At 43.7% G+C, this 22,651-nt stretch overlaps 1 protein-coding gene across 1 annotated transcript in view; it reads left to right on the top strand.

Moving 5' to 3' along the window:
• Positions 1-22,432, top strand: part of ARMC8 (armadillo repeat containing 8) — a 59,668-nt gene extending 37,236 nt beyond the window's left edge. The window contains exons 7-21 of the mRNA XM_017729417.1: positions 682-757; positions 843-933; positions 4,309-4,369; positions 7,102-7,302; positions 9,226-9,321; positions 10,697-10,779; positions 11,069-11,150; positions 12,365-12,451; positions 14,512-14,604; positions 15,073-15,222; positions 16,865-16,960; positions 18,858-18,953; positions 19,415-19,487; positions 20,421-20,514; positions 21,786-22,432. Coding sequence (XP_017584906.1) covers positions 682-757; positions 843-933; positions 4,309-4,369; positions 7,102-7,302; positions 9,226-9,321; positions 10,697-10,779; positions 11,069-11,150; positions 12,365-12,451; positions 14,512-14,604; positions 15,073-15,222; positions 16,865-16,960; positions 18,858-18,953; positions 19,415-19,487; positions 20,421-20,514; positions 21,786-21,819 — 1,413 coding nt within the window. The 3' untranslated portion in view covers positions 21,820-22,432. The remainder of the gene's footprint in view (positions 1-681; positions 758-842; positions 934-4,308; positions 4,370-7,101; positions 7,303-9,225; positions 9,322-10,696; positions 10,780-11,068; positions 11,151-12,364; positions 12,452-14,511; positions 14,605-15,072; positions 15,223-16,864; positions 16,961-18,857; positions 18,954-19,414; positions 19,488-20,420; positions 20,515-21,785) is intronic.
• Positions 22,433-22,651: the final 219 nt, after the last annotated feature.

Raw genomic sequence — 22,651 nt, 5'->3', positions numbered from 1 at the left:
AGTAGGTTCTCTGATCTGGGAAGGTTCATCTTCCCTGTGTCAAAAAAGAAATTTTAAAGATTTCAGAAACTAGGCAGTCATGAAACATGGATTAAATCAAAACTTTGGACTGAAGAAGGAGGAGCCAAGATGAAGAAATTTGTCAATCCTTTTCATCCAGGTGGTACCTGAGGCTGTGTAATGGCAGTAAAACTTCCCGTGTATATTTGTTTTAAGATTAGTTTGGAATCACTTCAGCTGGATGGTTCTCTTTAGACATTTTATTAAGCCCACGTTTAAAGGATTCTGAAACATAAATCTCAAGGGCACGTATTTCTGATTCTCTAAGATACTTACGAGTCCTGAAAAGAAAAGGTACTATTGTTATATGCATCTGTTCTCTCTTGGTTTTTACACATTTGGGAGGCATCACAAACAAGACCAGTATTTCCTGCTTAGTTCCCAAGTTTTATCCTTGCTGGTTTTCTTCACAGGGTTTACAACATCCCCTACAGAAGGATAGTTCCAACAGGAGATGACAAAAGTCAGGGTGTGAGTTAGATGTTTCCATCTGCCTTTTGTTCTCCATCTCCATTTCTTGTTGATTATACAGCATTGTTTTCTACGAGCCTACCCAGCAGTATAGCCCAGTTATGCTTTGAAGTCAGTGTTGATATTTCATATTATTATGCTTTTACCCAGGTCCGAATGCAGGCATTGAAATGCTTCTCAGTTCTAGCCTTTGAAAACCCCCAGGTATCCATGACTCTGGTAAATGGTGAGTGCAATGCTGCTGCTGCTGGTTTGACACCCACTTTTTGCCTGGCTGAATGAGAATGACTTGGAGCTCTCTCTCTTTGCAGTGTCTGTTGATGGAGAATTGTTACCACAGATTTTTGTGAAGATGTTACAAAGGGACAAGCCCATTGAAATGCAGCTCACGTCAGCCAAATGGTAATTGTCTTCAGGAATTGGGGAAATAGCAGGGAGTTTAATCCTTGCTGTTTAACTGCTCCCTTCTTGCTTGTTCCAAAGTAATATGGGATGTAAAATCTTAGGAATAATTAGAGTTACTGTTTGCATTGTCTAAATCCTTGAACGAATGGCTCTCACCCCATTTTATAATGTAACTTTCACTCTTTGCTGCACGTAAACAGGGAAAAATATTGCTGGGCAGCAGTTTTGTGAGGAATGTGTGTTCAGCCATATGGGTTTTCACAAGTATCTTGGATTTTATTTTAAGTTTTGCTTTGAACAGGCAGAACACAGTCCTGAGCTGTCATCCTTGGTGGCTGTGCTGTGTTGGAGACCGTGCACCAAGATGATGGAGAGCAGAGTTAGTCCCTCTTCCCAGCTGTTTTAAATAAAATAGATTTTTCTTCAGGCTTCATGTGCTCATACAGCAGAATTAATGTTATTAATTAATTTTGTACTTCAGCTTCCCTGCTGGTGTGGGCACATATGTGTGTTCATATTCATAATGACTTTCTCCCCAGTGACAAAATGTGACCCAGTTCCATAATAGCAGCACCCGGGTTATGCTCACTCCATAAGCTGGGATTGACACTCTTTAGGACCATTTTCCTTTTCTTGTGTTGATAATAATGGAATAAATCATTCCAGGGGGTTAAAGAGAGAAAATTACCCATTGCTATAAACTACTAAAATCAAGTTTAACTCAGGAGTTTGGTTGCTGAGGTATCTGATTATTCCTTTAGGTTTTGATGGCTTTATTTTGACAAGGAGCAGTGAGTTCTCTGAGTTCACCAAACAATTTCTCAGCCACTTGTATCAGTACAGGTCTCTTGATTCTGGGTGAGGAACAGGTGGGGTAGGTAGGACCTGTGACTCTGCTCATGCTGCCAGGTTGTGATGCCCTAACTCAATCACGAGTTTCAGTGATGTGCATGTGTATGAGGGGTGTTCTTGAGTAATCCCACTCCGTGTAGGAGGTCTGTCTTGGGACCTCCCAGCTTCTCTTCCAACCACAATTGGCCCAAGCAGTCTGGTTTTACTGGTTTTGTTAGGCAATTCTTAGTGAAGAAGGCAGGTTAAATTAATTGCACTGCAGCAGTCTCAGTTCTGATTGATCTATGTGTTTCTTTAAGAAGTCAGAAAATACATAGAGAATGACATATTTAAAATTAATTTTTGTTACTAATCTTGAGATACAAAGCAGTTGACAAGTCATAAAGACAGGTTGGAGTTAAAAGAATTGTTCTGGGATGGACGCTCCCAGGTCTACTGGTGTTCTTTGCTGATTGAAGGAATTGGGTACACAACCCATCTTCTGCTGTTGTTGACTTTGGCTCAGCTGGACCTTTTAAAGCACGAAAGTAAGTGATGTAGTGAAAAGCAACAAAAGAAAATTGTGGGAAAATGGCAGACAAAGCAGTATCTTGAATTTCAGATTGGGTTTCTAATTAGTCCACAGGCACTCATCCTTCTTAGGGCTCTCAGTTTTACAGCAGTTCTGGAGTTTGCAAAGCCTTGCTGGTTTTTCTGCTGTAGGTCCATCCCTTACCTGATTGCCTCCAAGCCAGACTCTCTCTTCCTTTTTCCTAATGAGAGTAGTAGGTGAAATTGTCACAGATCATCTTTTTTTCTGCTTGTAAATTAGCTTTCACTCCTGCCTTGCCAGCTTCAGTCAGTTAATCTGCAGTTCCTCTGATTTATCATTAGACTCCTTGGAATACAGATCTAGAAGGGTTTTTTCCTTTTGAACCTTCTCTAAAATTTCTATTTGAATCCAGACTGGCATACAAGACTAAGTTCCCTTTTTTTCCCCATCAACAATTGAAGTAGATTTGGAAGATTCAAGGCAATATCTCTTGATTGAAATAGAGCAAAGATCCTTCCCTTGAGCAGCAGTGTTGGCACAGAGGGAAGAGCAGGAAGCCCCTTGGGAGAGTGCTCTGCAGCTGCAAGTGGAGGAGTAACCTTTTCTGCTAAAATCACCAGAATTGCTTCCAGCTAAGCCAAGCCTATGTTACCTGAAGTAAAAAATTACTTTCTTTCATTTCTGAAATAGAGCTACTTTGCCTGGCAAATAGGGTCTCACTGGACTAAATGGCAAGCTGCAGGATGGGTGCTTTCCTCCTCATTGTGCAAGTGTGAAAATGAGTTTCCTGCTGCCAGCTGCAAGGCTTGGGCAGTAAAAATTTAGCAGATGATCTCTGTGCTAACATTTGAGTTGTATCTGTTACTTTCTGAGAAATAATATATAAAGAGACTTCTGATTGTGGGGTTTTTAGCTGTGGCTAAAGAACAGGGATCAGTGTTGTTGCCTTGCAGAGGTGAAAGAACTCACTCTGGGCCCTTGGAAGGAGTTCAGGGATGTGGTGAAACACACCATGGTTATATGAGCATGTTGCTTGCTACTCCTTATCTGAGCAGTTCTGATTGACCCTGTGTACAACTTCAGCCTGCCCAACTGAGGGTCCAAACATGTTAAAGTTTAAAGTCACCTTTACTGAAATACAGTTGTATTTTTTAACTTTGACTGTGGCATGGTAAAAGCCAGTTCGAATGGTTAGTTCAGAAGCTAAAACAAAAGCTATTGGTGCACAGCAGTTCCCCTCCAGCTCCATTGCACTGCTTGTAGCAGAGCAGGTAAAAACTAAACCACTTCAAAGTAAAACACTTTTTTGGTGGGTGAACTATTTTGCATCTCTGGTAGCTTGGGGCACTTTACAAGTACATTAACAAAGAACTTGGCATTTGTCTGATGCTATGTGCCAGTGGGACCTTGGGGTTGTCATATCCACTATGAGCTGCTGTCTAATAAGGAACAAATGCTGGCTTGGTGCAGTGTCAGAGCCTTGGCTGGGCTCATCATTAGTGAGGGTGTGCTGGTTCGTGCAGTGTGTAAAACCCTGCCTGTGGACAGGCAGCACAGCAATTCCACCTCTCCTGGGCTGGGGCAGGGCCTGGGTGTCTGTGCCTGAGCTGTCAGGCTGCCAGCCCTGTGCTGGTTCTCTCCTGATGGCCGCACACCCCAGCGGCAGGTACTTACAGGAAGGTCTGGGTGTGTTGCACCTTTACCTTAGTGCAGGTTGTTCCTTTTGGGTTTGGGGCTCAGTGAAGGCAGTGGTGTGACCCTTTGTGGCTGATGTGTGCTGTGTGTATTGATCAGTGCTCCAGCAAGGGGTCCTGCACTGAGAACCTGCTTGAAAGTGCACCTGTAGGAGTTTGTGTGCCCAAGCCTAGTAAGCTCTGGTGCATTTAAATCAAACACAGGGGAGGATGTTTCATTAGGACAGGGGCTCTGCAGCAGCTGAAGTGCATCAAAGCCATGGTAGGTGACTGTGTCCTGTTGTGTTGTTGCAGCCTTACTTCCATGTGCAGAGCCGGAGCAATACGGACGGACGATCCCTGCATCGTTCTGAAGGTGAGCTGTGTCCTGCTTCAACCACCTTGTAAATATGGAATAATTCTTCTTCTTGTGCTAGCCACGACAGCTGCTTAAACAGTTCTCTGTTCAAAAGGCTTGCTCATGTAGGTCTATCCTGGTTTTATTTTCTCATATAAAAAGTAGCACAAAATCTGTTGCACCAAAGATTTCAAAGCACCAAGGTCTCCTGACTTTTTTTTTAATTTAAAAAAATAGTTCCCTGGTTTCCCTTTGTTTCCAAGTAATAGATGAAAAATCTGCATGTTGGCTGAGACAAAGGCCCACCCCTCCTGTCTTTTTGTGCAAGAAAATGCAGTGTACAATTCATTCCAATGTGCATATTGGCATCTGTTCTGCACAGGCACCTGGTGCTGCACAGCTGAGGAAGCCAAGCTGCATCCTTCTCCCTTTGTTCCAAATTGACACTCCAATTCTCTGCTCTCCTTTCTCCCTCCATACAACACCTGCAGACTGGGGGCTACAATTCCTTTCTCCCAACCCATCTCTGCTGCAAAGCTCTTTCTTCTTTGGAAGTCTCTTCCCTTGATACATCCCCTGCACTGTGCTGCACCCTGGGCCACACCTTGGTCCCAGTCAGGACGTGTGTGTTGCAGAGCTGTTGTGCCCTGGGACAGGGAGCAGGGCCTGCTGGCAGTGGCAGGTCTTTGCTGGGAGCTGGACGCTGCCCTGTGGAGCTGCATGTGCTGGGCTGCACAGGCCCTGTGGAAAACCACCATCCTTTCAGACCTTTGGGAAGGGATTTGCTTGGGCCAGCCTCACAGCAACAGCAGCATTTTTTTCCTCATGGAAGCTGCTTCAGCACAAATCCATGTTTGAGGCTGTGGAATTAAATGTGTTGTTGTACTTGAGATTAGACAAAAGAGTGAGGAGAGAAGGAAGGCACAGAACCTTTGCCTTGCTCCAACCACCCCAGTGATTCCTCTTCCAGGAGCTCATAGTTCCAGGATAACATGGTGTCCCTGTGGTTAATCCAGCCACAAATCCTTTGACCTCTGCTGAACTAAAGTGATGGCCCCTTTAGCATTCAGGAGTTATTGACCCTTTGCTATCAAACTTTCTGCATTTGGGGACCAGTCAGTGTTGTGTGCTTCCAAAATGGTTTTAATTTACTTTCATTGCTCAGTTTGAGTAGCAGGTTGGCCTGTAACGTGGGAAAAAATAAAATCCCTTGACAAAGGCAAGGAGGCTGATAAATAATGGATTTGATGGGAAGAGAAATGATTTCTCTGGAATCCTAATAATGAAACTGTCCAGATAACCCAGACACATCCCAGCCATACCATGGAAATTAGATACTCCATCTTCACAGTCCGTTTCCAGACTTTCATCTGCTGGCCAGGTGTGCATTGTGGGTTGCCATCTTACACCCCTACACAGCCCCCTCCTCCTGTGCATTAATTGCACTGTACTGACCTGTAGGTCCAGTGGAACAGTTAAAATGTCTGTCAGAATTCTTGCTTTTGTTTAACTTTAAGCACATGGAATTGCTTAGTGTCGAATGAGATTTGTGTTTCTTGGGTGCATGCAGCCAGTGATTTACCAATGCCCAGCCCTTGAATTCCAAGAAATAGCTCATTTCAGGCCATTTGACCTTGGAAAGAATTAAGAAGTACATTGTCTTTGTGATTTAGACATGGAATTCCACTTCTTTTCTTTCTCACTCCACATGAATGTAATTTTTTGAGAGCCTATGTGCAGTCTTCCCTGCTGCCTCAAGTCCAGGTATGCAGAAGGGGCTGTTTTGGCTCACTGGATTAACTGCAAGATTCACAACCTCAATGATAATCCCTGAGGTGGCATCTAGTTTCTAAAATATGTAGGCAAGTCCTACTTCCTGTGCAATGGAGATAAGATACTTACCCAGTTAATCATTTGAACAGTCAAGTAGATGGCTAAATGTTACTTCAGGTGCCCAAAACATAACTCTGAGCAACATTTGCTAGAGTAATTCTGTTGAACTTGGTGGCATTGCATAAGCACAAACCTCAGTGTTATTCCTCATCCATTTTCATTGGGGAGGCTCAAGTGAGCAGAGTCCCAGCCCTTGGAGAATTGGCCTTTCCAGAGTTAAGTACTTCTCACTGAGCTTCAGGTAAAGAATGACTTGACTGGTTTTTATGTTTCAGTAGGGAAGGTGTCACAAAACTGTTGTCATGTAGCCAAGGTAGGGGAGATGTCAGGGAAGGCAGAATGGACCTGGATTCCAGGTTAGCTGCTTTTCTGGTTGACCAAATATGCTGCTGAGGAGTGTTGCTGCCTTGCCTCCTGCTCTGGGCAGCCAGTGTGTGGGAAAGGAACCCTAAGATTATTTCTAACTTCACTGTCCTTAGTTAATCCTGGATCACAGAAGGGCAGGAGGGGTCAAGTACTTCTTGAGGGCAGCTTGGGTACTTTTGATTCTGGTGTGTAATAAGAACAAGCCTGTGCAAATACCAACTTTTGAGTGGATTTTTTTTTTTAAGGTTTTGTCAAGCTTTGTCCATGGTCACTTCTAAACATTTCATCATTTTGGCTGTGTGAGAAGTTGTTTGAAAGTAGCCCATTGTACACTTAGCAATGCCTGAGCAACACCCACTGAAATGTGCGTGTGTGGAAGTTCTTACCTAAAGAACAATGCTGAGCATTGCTGTAGGACAGTTCTTTCATTGCTTTGGAGTTTCTTTATCAAGGTAGCTGCACTCAAAACTCCTTTTTGTTAATGTCTGCAGACTCTGCCATGCTTGGTTCGAATGTGCAGTAAGGACAGACTGCTGGAGGAGCGGGTGGAGGGGGCAGAGACTCTGGCCTACCTGATCGAGACGGACGTGGAGCTGCAGAGGATGGCCAGCATCACCGACCACCTCATCGTCATGCTGGCTGACTACTTCAAGTACCCCAGCTCCGTCAGCGCCATCACCGACATCAAGAGGGTGTGTTCTGACCCTGCTCTGACCCTCTGACAATGGGCAAAACCAAAACTAAATGGCCTCAGGATAGGCTTTTTTAGTTCTGTTTAAACCCGATGCCTGAGATGCTCAATTGAAAGGTGACCAGAGGTCCAGCAGAACTTGATTCTTTTGTGCTCTCCCAGCATCAGTCACTGCTTTCTGAAGAGTTCATTATCCACACTCAAACTGTGTATATCTGGTCTTCCCATCCTCTAAGTTTAAACATCTTGCCTTCAGGAACCAGTACATTTCAGCTTCATAAGAGATAATAGTCCACTTGAAGAGAGATTTGTTTTCAATTCTTAGGTCAGGTTTGTGGAAAATCTGAAGTTCAGAGAGGGTTCTGTTGTGTTAAAGCACAAAAACATGTGGGTGTCGTGCACTGTTGTGTATTATGAGTTATCTGCACTTGCAAGAGGTTGGATAAACAGAGACCACATGTACCTTGGAGTCTTACTGAGTCTGATTATTAGAAAGTACCCAAAAAAATAGATTACAGAGTTTTGCTTTTTTTCCGAAACTGGCCCAAGAGATAGGTTCATTTCCCTGACCTTTATAGAATGGGGTTAATTCTGCATAGAGAGCCTCTTGAATTCTATGTAAAAGTGCAAATGAAATATAAAAGAAATTAGTTACAGTATAAAAAACTAAGGAAAAAGAAGTTTAGCAGCTTACTGAGGAGTTATGGACGTTTGCTGTAGCATCAAAAATATGATCAGGTTCCAAAAGTGAGTGGGGCAATTGTAAATATTATGACAGTGCTCTGAGTGTGCAGTAAGTCTGTAGAAGCAGCCAGCTGGGAGGAGCAGCCAGGGTGCTGGCTTTGGACAGAGTGCTTGGAATTGCACCCTGTAAGGTAAAACTACGTGAGGAGTGAGTGAGGAATCTGCCAAACAGAGAACTTGTCTGCTTAAAATATTTATAACAATTATATAATGCTTCTGCTCCAATATAGCTGCACTGGAGAGAATTACTCATAGAGCTTAATTTTGGACATTTCTTTTATTTCAGCACTTTGCTACTTTATACTGGTATTTTCCTGGCATTTTGTGTAGACTTTTGAAGATTGCATTGTTTTGTAGAACCCTTTGGTGTACAGAGCTTTGAGGGCAGTCAGAGTCACAGAATTACTCTCAGTGAAGAGAACATGAGGAGATCTGAGAGCCCAAATTTGCTGTTCCAAGCAGGGTCAACCTCAAACCACCACTATTTTATGATGCCTTTAGTGCTCCCATTAATTATAGAATCATAAAATCACAGAATATCCTGAGCTGGAAAGGGACCCCAAGGATCATCCAGTCCAGCCCCAGGCCCTGCACAGACACCCCAACACCCCCACCCTGGGCATCCCTGGCAGCGCTGTCCAAACGCTCCTGGAGCTCTGGCAGCCTCGGGGCTGTGCCCATTCCCTGGGGAGCCTGGGCAGTGCCCAGCACCCTCTGGGGGAAGAACCTTCTATGATATCCAACCTGACCCTCCTTAACATGGACAGCTTGAGATTTAGAGACCAACTTTGGCTCCTGCTTTTGCTTCAGTTCTCTTGTTAAAACTTCCCTTGATTCTCTCCGAGTTTTTTCACTCCTTCTGGCTAGTTCCTGTAAGTTTCTGTTGAGAGATAAGAATAATTTTTGCCTGAATACAGTCTTGATAGTGTCCTAACCTTGTTTTGGCCTCAAATTGAAGACAAAGTTGTCTTCTCTGTAACTCAGCAGAGAAATGAACCCTATTCTTAACTTTGGTTATTGCATTTAGCTGGTAAACGTGGACATGAGCACTTTGTGCTTCTGGCTGCCCCTCGGGTGGCAGACAAAGAGAGTGGATAAAAGCACCAGGTTAGAACAGATTAGAATATCCCAGTGCAGCTGCTTTGGTGGCTGAGCCTGGTGCCTGTGCTGTATTTCCCAGCTGGACCACGACCTGAAGCACGCCCACGAGCTGCGCCAGGCCGCCTTCAAGCTCTACGCGTCGCTGGGGGCCAACGACGAGGACATCCGCAAAAAGGTGAGCCTGGGGAGGCTGTGGGCGAGCGCCCAGCCTGAGGGGCACCTGGAGGCAGCAATTCCCACCCCCCAGAGGTTTGCCCTGTTACGGTGTAAACAGCTGGAAATGAGAAGGTTCTCTCTCCTCCATTAATATAAACTCTCAGAGTGCATGGAATTGGAACAAAAGTTAATGTCTTGTTATCAGAGTATACCAAAAGTAACGTTTAGTTCTGTAAACGTCTTCACAGTGGTGAACTAGACCAGCACATGAAGTTGTCTCTCAGCATTTTTGGTACTTGGCTACTCATAAGGAATATTGTTGTGGCAGATGAGAAATTTCTGCAACTTGTGTTCTGAGAGAGATAATACACCTCTGTTCTCATCTATCTTATTATAGAACAAATGTTTTAAAAAGCAATAAACCCTGGAAAGTCTGCTCATACTGGGAAACGAAGTCAGAATTTGTTTCATGATTCTCAAGTGACCAAGGGGCCTTGCACTGTCATAACAAAGCAGTTGGTGATTTAAACATCATAGCAAAGAGACTGGCTGCTTGGAGCACTCACATCGTTAAAAATTAATGTGTGGAAAGTGGAGGGAACTTAATAAATGAATGATTAAAAGGAGCATTTTTTAAAAATTAATCATGGATTTGCAGTGTCATGTAGCAAGTGCAGGAGACAGGAATGTTTTCTGAGTTTATTTGCTGGTTAAAGGAGAAAAGCAGAAGGAAGGGGGTAGGAAACCACAGGGGGAAAAGTTAACATCAGGAGGATTTATCAGTGGGGAACCACGCAGGATCTCCAAAATTCAACCTCATAAACTCCTCTTTTGTTGCTTTAGTTAATAGTGAGGATCCTTCTTTTATACAGCTTTTAATAAGCAGTGGGTGTGTACATGCCAAAGTTGATTTATTATGCAAAATCCATAATTCATCTGGGTATTAACTCCCTTTTATCCTGGTCTTAAGTACTTGTGCTGGCCTTGTCTAAATATGGCAGATGAGCCACTGGATATTTTTTATCCCCACAGTTCTACAACCTGTCTCTGATCTGTAGTTTGTGTATGTTGTGTGCACTCACACATGCTCACTTTCATTTTAATATGACATTAAGGGTAATTCATGTATATTATGTGTGTGTGTATATATATGTGTATAAAACACCCTCTTGTTCCTTGATGATTAAAAGCTGGAGTGGAACACAGCATGTAGATTTTTAAATTTCTGAATTGTCTGCAGATACACAAAACTTCCCACTTAATCTGGCAAGAGAGTGTGGCGTGCTGGTTTTAGCTGCAGTTTTTACATGTGACATTGAAAATGCTGCAGCCAGAAGCCCAGCAAGCCATGGCTGCTGTTAGAGCTGTGCACTGACCCGAGTTCTTTGGCGCAGATCATCGAGACGGAGAACATGATGGACCGTATCGTTAACGGCCTGTCCGAGTCCAGCATCAAGGTGCGCTTGGCTGCAGTCAGGTGAGCCCGTCCTCGTCCACGCAGAGCCTCTGTCTGTCACTGTGTGTGCTGCCCCTGGGAGAGCTCCTGCTGGCTGCCTGAGAGCCACTCTGAACTCACTTGTGCTGCTGGGAACCCTCCTGGGAGAGGGGCAGTTATGCTGGGCTGCTGCAGGGTTTTCTCCGGGCTCTTCCCCGGCTGCTCCTTGCCCGCCTCCCAGCTCAGTAATCCCTGTGGAGCAGCAGGGTGTGCACAGCAGTGTCTGGGGGGGTGTGCATGTCTCACAGGGAAGGTTTCTCTTCCATTCCAGATGTTTGCACAGTTTGTCCCGTTCTGTCCAGCAGCTCAGGACAAGTTTTCAGGATCATGCTGTATGGAAGCCTTTAATGAAGGTAAGTGAGGAACAGGCAGGTCTCGGTGCCTGGAGTGTTCTGGTCTGTTCAGGGAGCACAGGGTGTCTGTTCAGTTGGCATGCCTTGCTGTAGAAGCATGATACAAATTACCTAGAAATCAAAATCCCATGGCCTTCTCCTAAGAGAGCCATGAATCAACAAAAACAAACAGCAGCAAGCATGTGGTTCATGCTTGGTTTTTGGTTGGCCTTTTGTTTCCTTTTTTTCTTCATTGTTTTTGGGGGGGGTTTTGAGATCAGTGAGTGAAGCTAAATTATTCCCAATGTTCACACAGGACACTACAAGGACTACATGTCCCTTAATCTCAGACTCAGACTAGATGGCACAGTTCAGACTTGGTCTGTGAATCCTGCAAGAGAATTTAGATCTGCATTTTCTCCTCTAATTCTCTACCTCTTACATCTCATTGCAGATTCTATAACTTAAGTCAAAGAGCTCAGAAAGACCTTTAAAAAGACACATTATCATATAGTGCAATTTTCCTCAAGATGAAGTGAGATGCAAGTATGCAGGATATGTCATCTCTCATCCTGTAATGTCACTGTCGTAGATAGATATAAATAAACCAATTTCTCAGTTTCAACATCCTTTAGACCTTGAAAATGGAGAACAGACCAAGTCTGCTAGCACGCCTGAAGGCTTGGGCAGTATTGACACCCTTGGGAATCTCCTGAAGTGAGCTTGACTTGACTGTTCAGAAGTGAAATGGCCAGAGCACAGAAGGTGGTGTTGGCAGTAGTGGACAAGGGAGGAACATGCCTGGTTTAGGAATTGATGTTTTGGTGCTGCTGGAGATCCACACAGAGATGAGGGACTATTACTTGTCCCAGGCTATGCTCCTCTGAGGGGGTGCTCCTGAGGAAATTTGCTGTGTTGTGCTGAGCATGAGGTACAGAGGGGTTGAAAAGGCTCCTCCTCCTGGAGCTTCCTCTGCATATGTCCTTTACACAGGGATTGTCCCCACTGATTTCTACTGAATTGGACTAAAAGCTCTCAAATCTGCCTTCTGTGAAACAATGCATTGCTCCAGCTTGTCCTGTGATGGGCATCATGTCTGGGTCTGCACTGCTAGCATCAAAGCACCTCCTGAAGTTTGGAATATCCAGCTACAGCATAATTCCAGGTATTCCATTTCAGTAATCTCTTCATCATCCTACTGACAGAATTCCTCTCTCTCCCCTCTGTGACTGCAGGTTTTACAGAATGCTCCAAATGAAATTCTTGTAGTAGCATCTTCCACGCTATGCAATCTTCTTCTGGAATTCTCTCCAAGCAAGGAGGTGAGTACTTAGCCAGCAGCAGGGAGAGGGGATGGCCTGAAGTGAGATTACACAGTGGATAAATTAGCATAAAGGTGTGTTAATTGGCAGCCACTGCTTGTGACATGTCACAGATCTGTGATGTTACAGAGCCTGTGCCACTGATAGCTTGGGAACAAAAAAATCATCTGCTTACACTGCTGTGACAGTTAATTTGGTCTTCAAAGAAAAGAAGTAGACATGAAGTTTTGTCATTTTCTTTTTACTTGTAAAACACTATTATCTAAAAAGATCATAAGCAAGAAGAAACCACACTGATTATTTGCAATGTGATCTGTTGTCTTAGAGAATTACTGCTACTGTAATGCTGAAAATGCTGGCATAGCTGAGTCCTGTGTTTTTATTGTTCTCAGATGAACAGTACAGGGTATCTGGTTCTGCAGAGTCTGTATTTCATACAGATCATACCCACAGATCAACACTCCATAGCAGTGCAGCAATTCCCCAAGTCTAAAATACTTTGTAATTACAGAAAATATTTGCAAGATTGTGCTGTATGTGGGATCCTGCAGGGCACTTGGGGTTACCAAATTATCAGTTGATCTTGGTAGTTTCAATCATATCTGTGAGACAGAAAACTAACTGAAATAATGCCAAGCACAGTTCACTGGCCATGGGGCTTTCTTTAGCAGACTGCAGGTCAGGTGGGGTTTTTTTTTTCATTTTGTTTTTGTTTTGTTTGTTTGTTTGAGGTTTTGTGTTTGTTTGTTTTTGTTTGGGGTTTTTTGTTTTTGTTTTGGGTTTTTTTGGGTTTGTTTTTGTTCTTATTGGTTGGTTGGTTTTTATTGGTTTTTTTTTTGTTGTTGTTTGGTTCGTTTTGTTTTGGTTTTATTTTTGTGGGGTTTTTTTGGGTTTTTTGTTTGGTTTTTTTTGTAGTGTTTCCACTTGAAATTGGAGTGAAATACTGGATTTTCTGTCAGGATACACGGTTCATGTCAAAAACATCATTGCCAAAAGAAAATTGATTGTGTAAGGGGAAGGAGTATTTAGAAGTACTAGGTTTGAAAGCCTCTATAAGGCACCTGATCTTTTTTACATAGCACCCTTTTCTTCTACATAATACTTTGAAAGTTGTGTATAAAGCACCAGTCACTGCAGTAAATGAGCAAAGCTGAAGTGGCTCTGTGTTGTACCCTGTGAAGAGCTGGGTCATTCCAGTTTGGGAATGTCTCCCAGTGCTGTGGCCGTGGAGCAGCCCCTGGGACTGTGGTGAAATCCCTGGCAGGTTCTTGCAGTGCAGAGCACCTGGGACCAGGTGAGCTGGGCACAAACTGCTGCTGCTCCTGCAGCATCCAGTCCCTTCCACGCATTCCTGTTTTCATTGGATGAACCAGTGAATTCAGTCCAGGAGGAAGGCAGTTGTTCCAAACTTCACTTTCAGTACATTAATCAGTGTGAAAGAAAAGTGCATGGATTGATATTTTTCCTGTCATTTAAAGATGATACTACAAGGGTTTGTATTTCAATCAAGAAGTCTACAGTTTTCTTTATTATGCTGAAGTTTTTGTCCTGGGTTTTCATTTGGTCTGATTACAGGACACAAAGATTTAATGTCAAGCACAGTGTCAAGTAGCTTTCATTGTCCTTAACCTCTTTTAAACAGTGACATATATCCCTCTTATTACCCAAAATGATGTGATTGAAGGAAGATTGTTTTTGGAGAGCAGTCCTGAGTTGGAAGTTTCTAGGAAAACCCATTTGCTTGTGGGGTGTGGCAGATGTGTGTGCAATACCACAGCAGCGTGTGATGAGGTATATACACACATAAATGTGTGTGCATCTGTGTCTCTACAAACACAGAGACGTAGGAGAAGGCAGCTGCTGCCTTGTCCTGACTTTTTTTCATAAAAATCTACTTTTAAGTGGTCATGGTTATGGGGTGTGCATGGCCAGCTCATGTGAGTGCCCTGGGCATGTTGCAAGCTCAAGAATAAGATACAAGCACTATATTTTTTATGTTTTCATTTATGCACTTAGTCTAAGTAGTGTTGTAAAGATGTGTTTTTCCCTCCTCCTTTCAGCCTATTTTAGAATCAGGAGCCATAGAACTTCTGTGTAGTTTAACCCAGAGTGAAAACCTTGCCTTGCGAGTGAACGGCATCTGGGCGTTGATGGTGAGTAGGACACCCCAGTGAAGGACCACTTGTGAGTGTGCTCCTTAAAAAGTTTGTGAACATATCTCATGGAACTTGTTATTAAAAACGACATAATTGAAATCTGGCTTGTCTTTCCACTGAACTGCAGAAGAAAAGCAGCATCAGCCTGGAACACTTCATCTATTAGTCCATAAAGTAAAATAAATTCTTCAGTTCTGGTACCAATTTTGTTGCCAAGGTCATTCAGGGAAGCAGTTAAGTGGAGTCAGTAGCATGCCAGGGGGCAAATAAAAGCAGGTAATAACCAGGTCAGGTGTAAGACAATGTGGAAATGGAATTCACTGTGTAGCAGTTGCTCATAAATTACAGCCTTTTTGCAAGATTAATTTAGGAAGGATATATTCTTGTAGGGAATAGTCTACTAAAAGAGTGAAAGCCCAGGCTTTCAGGTAAAAAAAAATCAATTAAAAAGTGTGTCTGTTTCAGAATATGGCATTTCAAGCAGAACAGAAGATCAAGTCAGACATCCTGCGAGGTCTGAGCACAGAGCAGTTGTTTCAGTTGCTTTCTGATTCCGATGTAAATGTTCTGATGAAAACTTTGGGACTGCTCAGGAATCTTCTCTCCACTCGCCCAGTAAGTAGAGCTGCAAACAGACCTTCTGGAAGCTGATCAATCATGCAGCCAATGCAGCACTTCTGTGCAAGACAAGTTATTTTTCTGTTTCACCACTTGGATTTATTCAAATATCTGTAACCAAATGTGCAAATCAGTGTGAGAAAACATTTGAAAGAATTCTCTGCATCCATGAAAACATTGCAATTATTATTAAAGCTAGACATTAAATTAAAATGTTCAATTCCATTGCATTTAGCTTTCAGCAACATTATTTTCATAGCAATTTCTCTGTGAAACTTGTCCAGAACAGCACTGAGGGTTGCACCGTTGAGTCAGTGTATGGAAAGGTCCAGGTCTTAGAGATACCTGTGTTTTTTCTTCCTTGGCACTTGAAATACTTCTTATCCAGCTACACAGATAGTACTGGCTTTGTGCATTTGGCTGTGGGACTGTGCACTTACAAAATGCAGACATTCATTTTACCCCCCGAAATAAAATAGTTGGAAAATGTAAGCCCGTGAGTTGTTTTTGACAGGGGGAGAGAGATACTTGTGGAGAAAAAGAAAAGGATAATTCCCTGTGAAGAACAGAGGGAAAACATGTAGCAAATATTTGGCAAGCCAACATTTTTGAGGGGAAAAAACCCATGTGCATTTATCACATATTGTGTTTCTACCATAAAAAGGTCACTGTAAAAAATCTTCTGATATTTGTACTCATTGAGTCTCAATAACCTTCATAGAAAATTAGCTCTGTCTTACTGTGAAAAAATATTTAATAGCCAGTCATTCATTGAATTCACCCTGACAATTCTCATTGTCACTTAAGGTGTTCTCCATCTGGAGCTATGTGCCAGCTTCACTGCTTCCTGTGGTAGGATTTAGAGCCAGAACCAGGCATTTTCAGCCTCTACCCAGAATAACTCATCCAGCAGCTTTCCAATGAAATCCCATTATTAGCAATTTTAAGAAGTCCTACAAGAATCCCTGAGGTCTTAAAGAATTATAGTGTGCTGTGTGCTGGTCACCTCTGGTGCCTGTTTGCTGCCACTCCTGAGGTTTGGTATCAGTTAATCCAGTAGATCTTGTTTAATCTTTTCTCTTATATTCTAGTGTTTATAGTCTGTCATCAAGTGACCTTTGAGCTGTGATCCTGTGAACTTAGGGCACTTTTCCCAGACAATAAGCAATGCATCTGGCTTATTTCTTTGTCCCCTCTCAGGCTTTGGAAATGTGGCTATTGAACCTGGGCACAGTGTCCCTGCAAGAGTAGCAAACACCAGAGAAGAAACATCTGTTTTCTCACCCCTCTCTGATATTACCCCCTGGTTATCAGAACAGAAGTGGCTGTTTCTAACTGCAGCATCACACTGGGTCAGCAGGGTTCAGTCCTCAGCCTGGCCTCCATGCAACTGGGACAGCAGTGTCTTCCCTGCAGGTGACAGGGAAAGCACCACTGAGGCCTGTATGATGCTCTCTCAGACAGGAGCAGGCTCACATGAAGAGTGTTTCTGCTGTGATAAATCCTTGGTTTGGGAGAGCTCACTGGGAGCAGTGCTCGGTGGGCAGGGTTGCTGCTCCTCATTTGGAGTGATTCAAGCGGGAATGTCCCTTCATGTCTGGGGAGTTACACTAACTGTATTTCATCCTTGCTTTGGCAGCACATAGACTACATAATGAGCACTCATGGGAAGCAAATCATGCAAGCAGTGACCCTCATTCTGGAAGGGGAGCACAATATAGAAGTCAAAGAGCAGGTACCATTTCTGTTTTGTGTTGTCTTGGCAGAATAAAATAAAAGAGAGCAAAGAGTGCTTAGTGTTCACAACATGTCATTTTTGTTTGGGATTATGATGTGCTGTGAATATTTTACTGAGATCTGTCAGATGAATACCTTGAGTACCTACAAGAATGCTTTTCTTTCTAATGGATTGTTGCAGTATTGTTTGAACTGAATTCAGATTGGTTTTGCAAACATAGGTTTGGCGAAGAGGAGGGATGTGAAGGTAGAAGAATTAAATTGGAGCCATTGCATGGCAGGAAGGGGGCACTAGGAAGAGAAGGAGAAGCACTAGCAGGGCAAAGAGCATCCTGGTGGAGCTCAGGAAAAAGTGGGGAGGGACCCGCCCTGACAAATGAAGAGATGGCCAGCAGAGAATGGCATCCTGGAACCAGTGTACAGGGACAGCTGCTGTGGGGGTGCTGAAGCAGCAGTGAGGGGACAGGTGAGCAGGAGTTGGCTGGATAACTCTTGTGCCAGACAGGACAGGCAGTGGGAGAGCCTCATACAGGGTGTGCTGGGGGAGGATGGGGGCAGCAAGAAGCTGTGGGAGATGCCAGAGGATTGCTTTGGCTTGGGTTGGATATGGGCAGCAAACAGCACAGGAAATGACTGTAGGAGTAGAGCTGGACTAAATCCCTGCTCAGGGAAGGACAGGCTGAAGGCCAACAGTCCTCCTTTGTTGATTTAAGTGCAAAATTAGCAAAAAACAATCCCCAAAGACTTGCTAGCAAGTTTAGTGACACCATGGATCTGAAACAGCTGAGAATTAACCATGTGTGTCTTTCTAAATAGGTCTTCCTGATAAAGCTGTGGTGACAGGAATGGCTTTTATTGCCACAGGTTATTTACCGTGCCAAGCCTCTCCATCACTGTGCAAGAGAACCAGCATACCTGGGAAATGCTCTGGGAAAGGGCTGGGCTGAATATGGGCTCTGGGGCCTTTATCCACTGAGCTCTTCCTTGGTCCCTGTGGCGCAGCTGGCTCTTATTTCAAAATCCAGTACTACCTGTCTGCACACCAGACCCCCTGCTTGCAGCAGGACAGCGCTTGTCTCTGTCACTGCTGGCCTCATCAGGATGTAATTAGCAGCTTGGAAGTAATTAGTCTCTGCAGCTGCTGACACAGTGCAGTGCAGCTTAGACACAAGCACCATGCAAGTGCTGATCATGCTCCAGTGTCCTCCCAGTATGTCCAGAAAAAATGGTCTTCTTCCAGAGCTCTTTGGGAAAGAGCTTGTGGAGCATCTGCTGGTGCCCCTGAGAGCCAGGGAAGGGGCTGTGCCAGTCAAAGTTCTGTGCAGGTAGTGCCATGCTTCAAGGGCATCCTGTGGGATGGCTCCTCTAATTTGCAAGAAATAACCAGCTGCAGAAGTAGCTGGAGTTTCCTGTGCAGGTGACAACTGTGATTAGACTTGTTGAGACCAAATTACTGCTCTGCCAGATCAGCAGAAGAGCCTCTGTCTCGCCTGTTCCTGACCTGAAGAACGGGGTGGAAATGGTTGGGGTTTGTTGTTTTTCCTTTTCCCCCAGCCACTGCTGAAGAACAGACTGCTCTATATTCCAGGGCATTTATTCTTTCCTATATGTCACAGATTTCTATAAGAGACTTAAAATGTTCTTCCTTGCAATGAATTAATGAGTGCTGCTCTTCACTTTAAAATGGCGATGAGTGGTTTTGGCCAGAGCTGCTCCCCACAGCTGGTAACTCCTTGGCATTGGCCCTGGATGTGAGCAAGCTGGAAACTCCAGATTAAAGATATTAAAATAATTAAAGGAATTGTTTGTCTCGAGTTCAGAGCTGTCAGGGAAGCTGTATAAATCATGGGATGTGATCTGGGGCCAAATAACTTCCCAGTTTTTCTCTCTTTCAGACATTGTGTATCCTTGCCAATATAGCAGATGGCACGACAGCAAAAGAACTGATTATGACCAATGATGACATCCTGCAGAAAATCAAATACTACATGGTAGGGGGGATTTCTCTTAAAGGATTTGTGTTGGTCTTTTGCAGGAATGATAAGGGGAAAGTGCTTTAGGATTTTGTTTTGTGAATTGTTCACTCTCATGCACTTAATTTCCATATAACCAGTGGGGCATAAGTGCAGTTCTGTATAGCAGAGGCATACAAAGGAACTGGCTAAAAGGAGAATCCAGGGCTTATTTCCCATAAAAACATTACAGGGGCGTCATCTACATGGAAAACATTTCATGAACTTGGCAAAGGCATATCTTGGAGACGTTAGTAAATATTTGGAAGGAAGTGATTGACCACTACTCAAGTGCCTTATATTATGGCCCTATCTTTGAGAGAAGTTGTAGATAAGAATTAGTCCCAGCTTTGCTATCTTATTACATGATGAATGCCAAAATATAAGCCTTGTGAATTTCTGAATTTCTTCTTCTAAACTTGTGTTCTATTTTTCTGTAGAGTCATTCAAATGCTAAACTACAGCTTGCTGCCATGTTCTGTATATCTAATCTCATATGGAATGAAGAGGAAGGTAAGAAACCCTCCTTCTTAATGCACAGACAACTTACTATCCTGATCAAAAAGCTTTTGTTGCTCAGCAATCAATATTTGCAGTGCACAGTGCAGTGGGATCCAAAGTATAATGGGAAACATCATTATAGGTGTAGGATGGAATACGTGGGAGTGGTCAGGAGACACAGAGGAGACTGCAGGGAGCTGTTCTGGGGGAGACACAAGGACACAGTGACAATAAACAGGAGCTGCAGAGGCACAGTGGGAGGTTTTCACCTGTAGCATTTCTGTGAAGTCTCAAAACAATTGGAGTGAAAGAGAATTCTTGTAAGAGCTTCCAGGTCCTGCAGGGGCTATGGAAACCCATTGTTGGAGGGAACAGGTTCACTGGAGAGAATAAATGGATTAGAAGGGGATTTCTGGCAAAGAAATTTTCCACAGCATGGGATGGCTGGAGTGGCTTGGGCTGAAACCAGCTAAAGGACTTGTGGGTGGAACTGGGAGCAATGGATAAGGCATTGGGTGAGAAGAGTCATGGCATGGGAGAGGGGGAGGTTACCAGGAGGCAGCTGAAGGATGCTGCTGCTCAGGGGAATATGGTGAGAGGAGGAGAGGCAGAAGTCAGGCTCAGAAACACCGCCAGGGGAATGTTCTCTGCATCCAAATCCTGTGAAATCACAGAGATGAGAATAAAACAGCTGAAGTCAGGATACCTTAGGATAGAGATTCTTGCCTTCAAGATGTTCTTGGCTCTAAACTTGGACATGGAGCACAGCAAAAGAAGCTGGAGCTCCGTGGGGAAGCAGGCAGAGCTGAGGGAGTTTCCATGGCTGTGCTCTAGCTGGACATTGCTCCTTACCCCTCCTTTAGCTGGTTCTTGCTGCCCTCCTCTCTGCTGTCCTGCAGACACTTGGGCTGGTGCCACTCCCAACAATGTGATTTGTTGCTGCAGGTTCACAGGAGCGCCAAGACAAGCTCCGAGACATGGGAATAGTAGATATTCTACATAAACTGAGTCAGTCCTCAGATCCAAATCTGTGTGACAAGTGAGTATGAAGATAATACAGCATCACCACAGTTGTTAATCTCAGTTAAATTATTTTAAACTAATTAAGCCCAACAGTAACTTTGCACACACCTCTGCTGTTGCCTGTGTTAGTATCCACAGAGATCATCTGGCTGCTTCCCAAACATGTAAAACCAAAACAGCTACTGACAATTTCTGGGGCTTTGTGTTAACCTTTTGTAGTTATCCCACCTACAGTGAGCAACAGCCCATATTTCTTCCGTGAAATAAAGGAGAAAATCTGATTTTTGGAAGATGTCACAGACAGATAACACAACTCAAAACTGTGCAGTTGTTTTTAAAATGCATTAAATTTGAGATTCTTGGGTTTATGAAAGATGTTTTAGTGTTAGACATCTTTGTAGTAAAGTTAGGGCTTCTCATCTTAAAATCTGTGCCAGAGTATCAGCACTGAAAGTGATAATCAGGAACATATTGATATCCCACCACTGCCACACCAGCCCCCTCCATGAGCTAATATGGCTTGTGATCACAGCAGGAAGCTGGGAAGAAACAAATAAATAATCTTCCATGTTGATGAGTTGTATCAGCTCCTGGAAAAGTCTGTTAGGTCATGGTAGCAGGTTGGGAGCTGTGGGGGACAAAGGAAGAGCTAAGTTTCTCACTGCAGGTGGGAGGAAGCTCAGAATTAGCCCATGTGATGATGCAACTGTAACCCCAGACTGGTGGGAGGTGTTTTTGTCTTAACAAAAATGTTGCACAATGTTAGATGACATAAATTCCAGTATTAGACTGGCTTCTTCCTCCCTCTCACCTCACTGTATGTTTTTAGTGGGGCCAGGATTCCTACAGGATTCCTGACAGGAGTGATGTGCTTTTAGTATGTTCTGAGTTGACTCTCCTTGATTTCTCAGCTCAAAGACCTGCTTTTCATGGTACACCTGTATTACAGAAAGCAACTACTCTTCAGTGACTGTTCATTTGAGGGATTTTGGAAGGTGTGTGTGTAACACACATCCCAAGCCCCGCCGTGCTGGGAGTGCCTCAGTTGGTGCTGGGATCCAGTGTCATTGGCTAGATCAGGTTATCCTTGGATGCCAGGTGGATTCTTTAACAGTTACAGCCCCACAGAGCATTTCTGCCCCATGGGCCAGGTCCTTCCGAAGTGAGGGAGCTTTTTCCTCAGCCATCCTCCCTCCCTCTCTGCTGGCACACTCTGGGCCTGCCCATGAAGCTGCTGCTGCTGCTGAAGCCAGACTCCTGTAATTAATGGGTTGTTCTTTCTTGCAGGGCGAAGACAGCACTCCAGCAGTACCTTGCATGATCAAAGACATTATAATTGAATCTATGGACACCCCTCATGTCTACTTAAGGAACAGCAGGAGATACTCCTGACTCCTTATATTTGCACAAGTCACCTTGGGCTGCATTTTTCTCAGGTGCAGGGAGCTGCTTTGCAGAAACAGTTCGAATGATCAGGTCTCCAGTGCACTTGAGAATTTTCTTGAGGTAGTTTCTTTACTCAGAGGACTCTGGGGGGGTTGTTTTGGTTTTTTGGGTTTTTTTTCCTGAGCTACCTGGACTCTCAGATAGAACAATCAGTCATTGTTTTCCTTTTGGGCCTCCAATTCTCTGCTTTAGCTGCAGCCTTGTGTGGGTGCGTGGGTGCTTGAGTGTGTGTGTGTGCTGGGCTGAGTGTGTGGGTGTGAGACCTCACTTTTGGTTTTCCTTTTTTTTGTGTGAAAATCTTTTTCTACAGGTTTTCAAGGGTTAACCATTGTTTGCTGTACGAATACTTCAATGAATTATATACAGTTTGAATGAAATGTTATTTAAAAAAAAAGAACCAAACTGTTGTATCCCATAAAGTTTATTTTGAATTTTGAACAGATGAATGTTTTTAAGTAAAATATATGCATTTCTGAACTTCAGCTTAACTTACATTATACTTCCTTTTTAAAGAGAAAAATAGAGGGAGACAATAGACTCCAAGTTCCAAGCAGCACATTCTGTACTGACAAGGTCCAAGAGTTCTTTGCCACAAGACAAGGTCACCTGGTATCGATGACATGCTCAAATCCATGGAATGGGACAGCTGGATTGGGTTTGGGTTTCTTTACATTTTTAGAAAACAAGCCCATACTTCAGGGGTAGCA

This window comes from Corvus brachyrhynchos, unplaced genomic scaffold (genome assembly GCF_000691975.1).
Source record: "Corvus brachyrhynchos isolate BGI_N302 unplaced genomic scaffold, ASM69197v1 scaffold63, whole genome shotgun sequence".
NCBI lineage: Eukaryota > Metazoa > Chordata > Aves > Passeriformes > Corvidae > Corvus > Corvus brachyrhynchos.
Note: the sequence above shows the minus strand (reverse complement) of the source record. Positions and strands in the feature narration are given on the sequence as shown.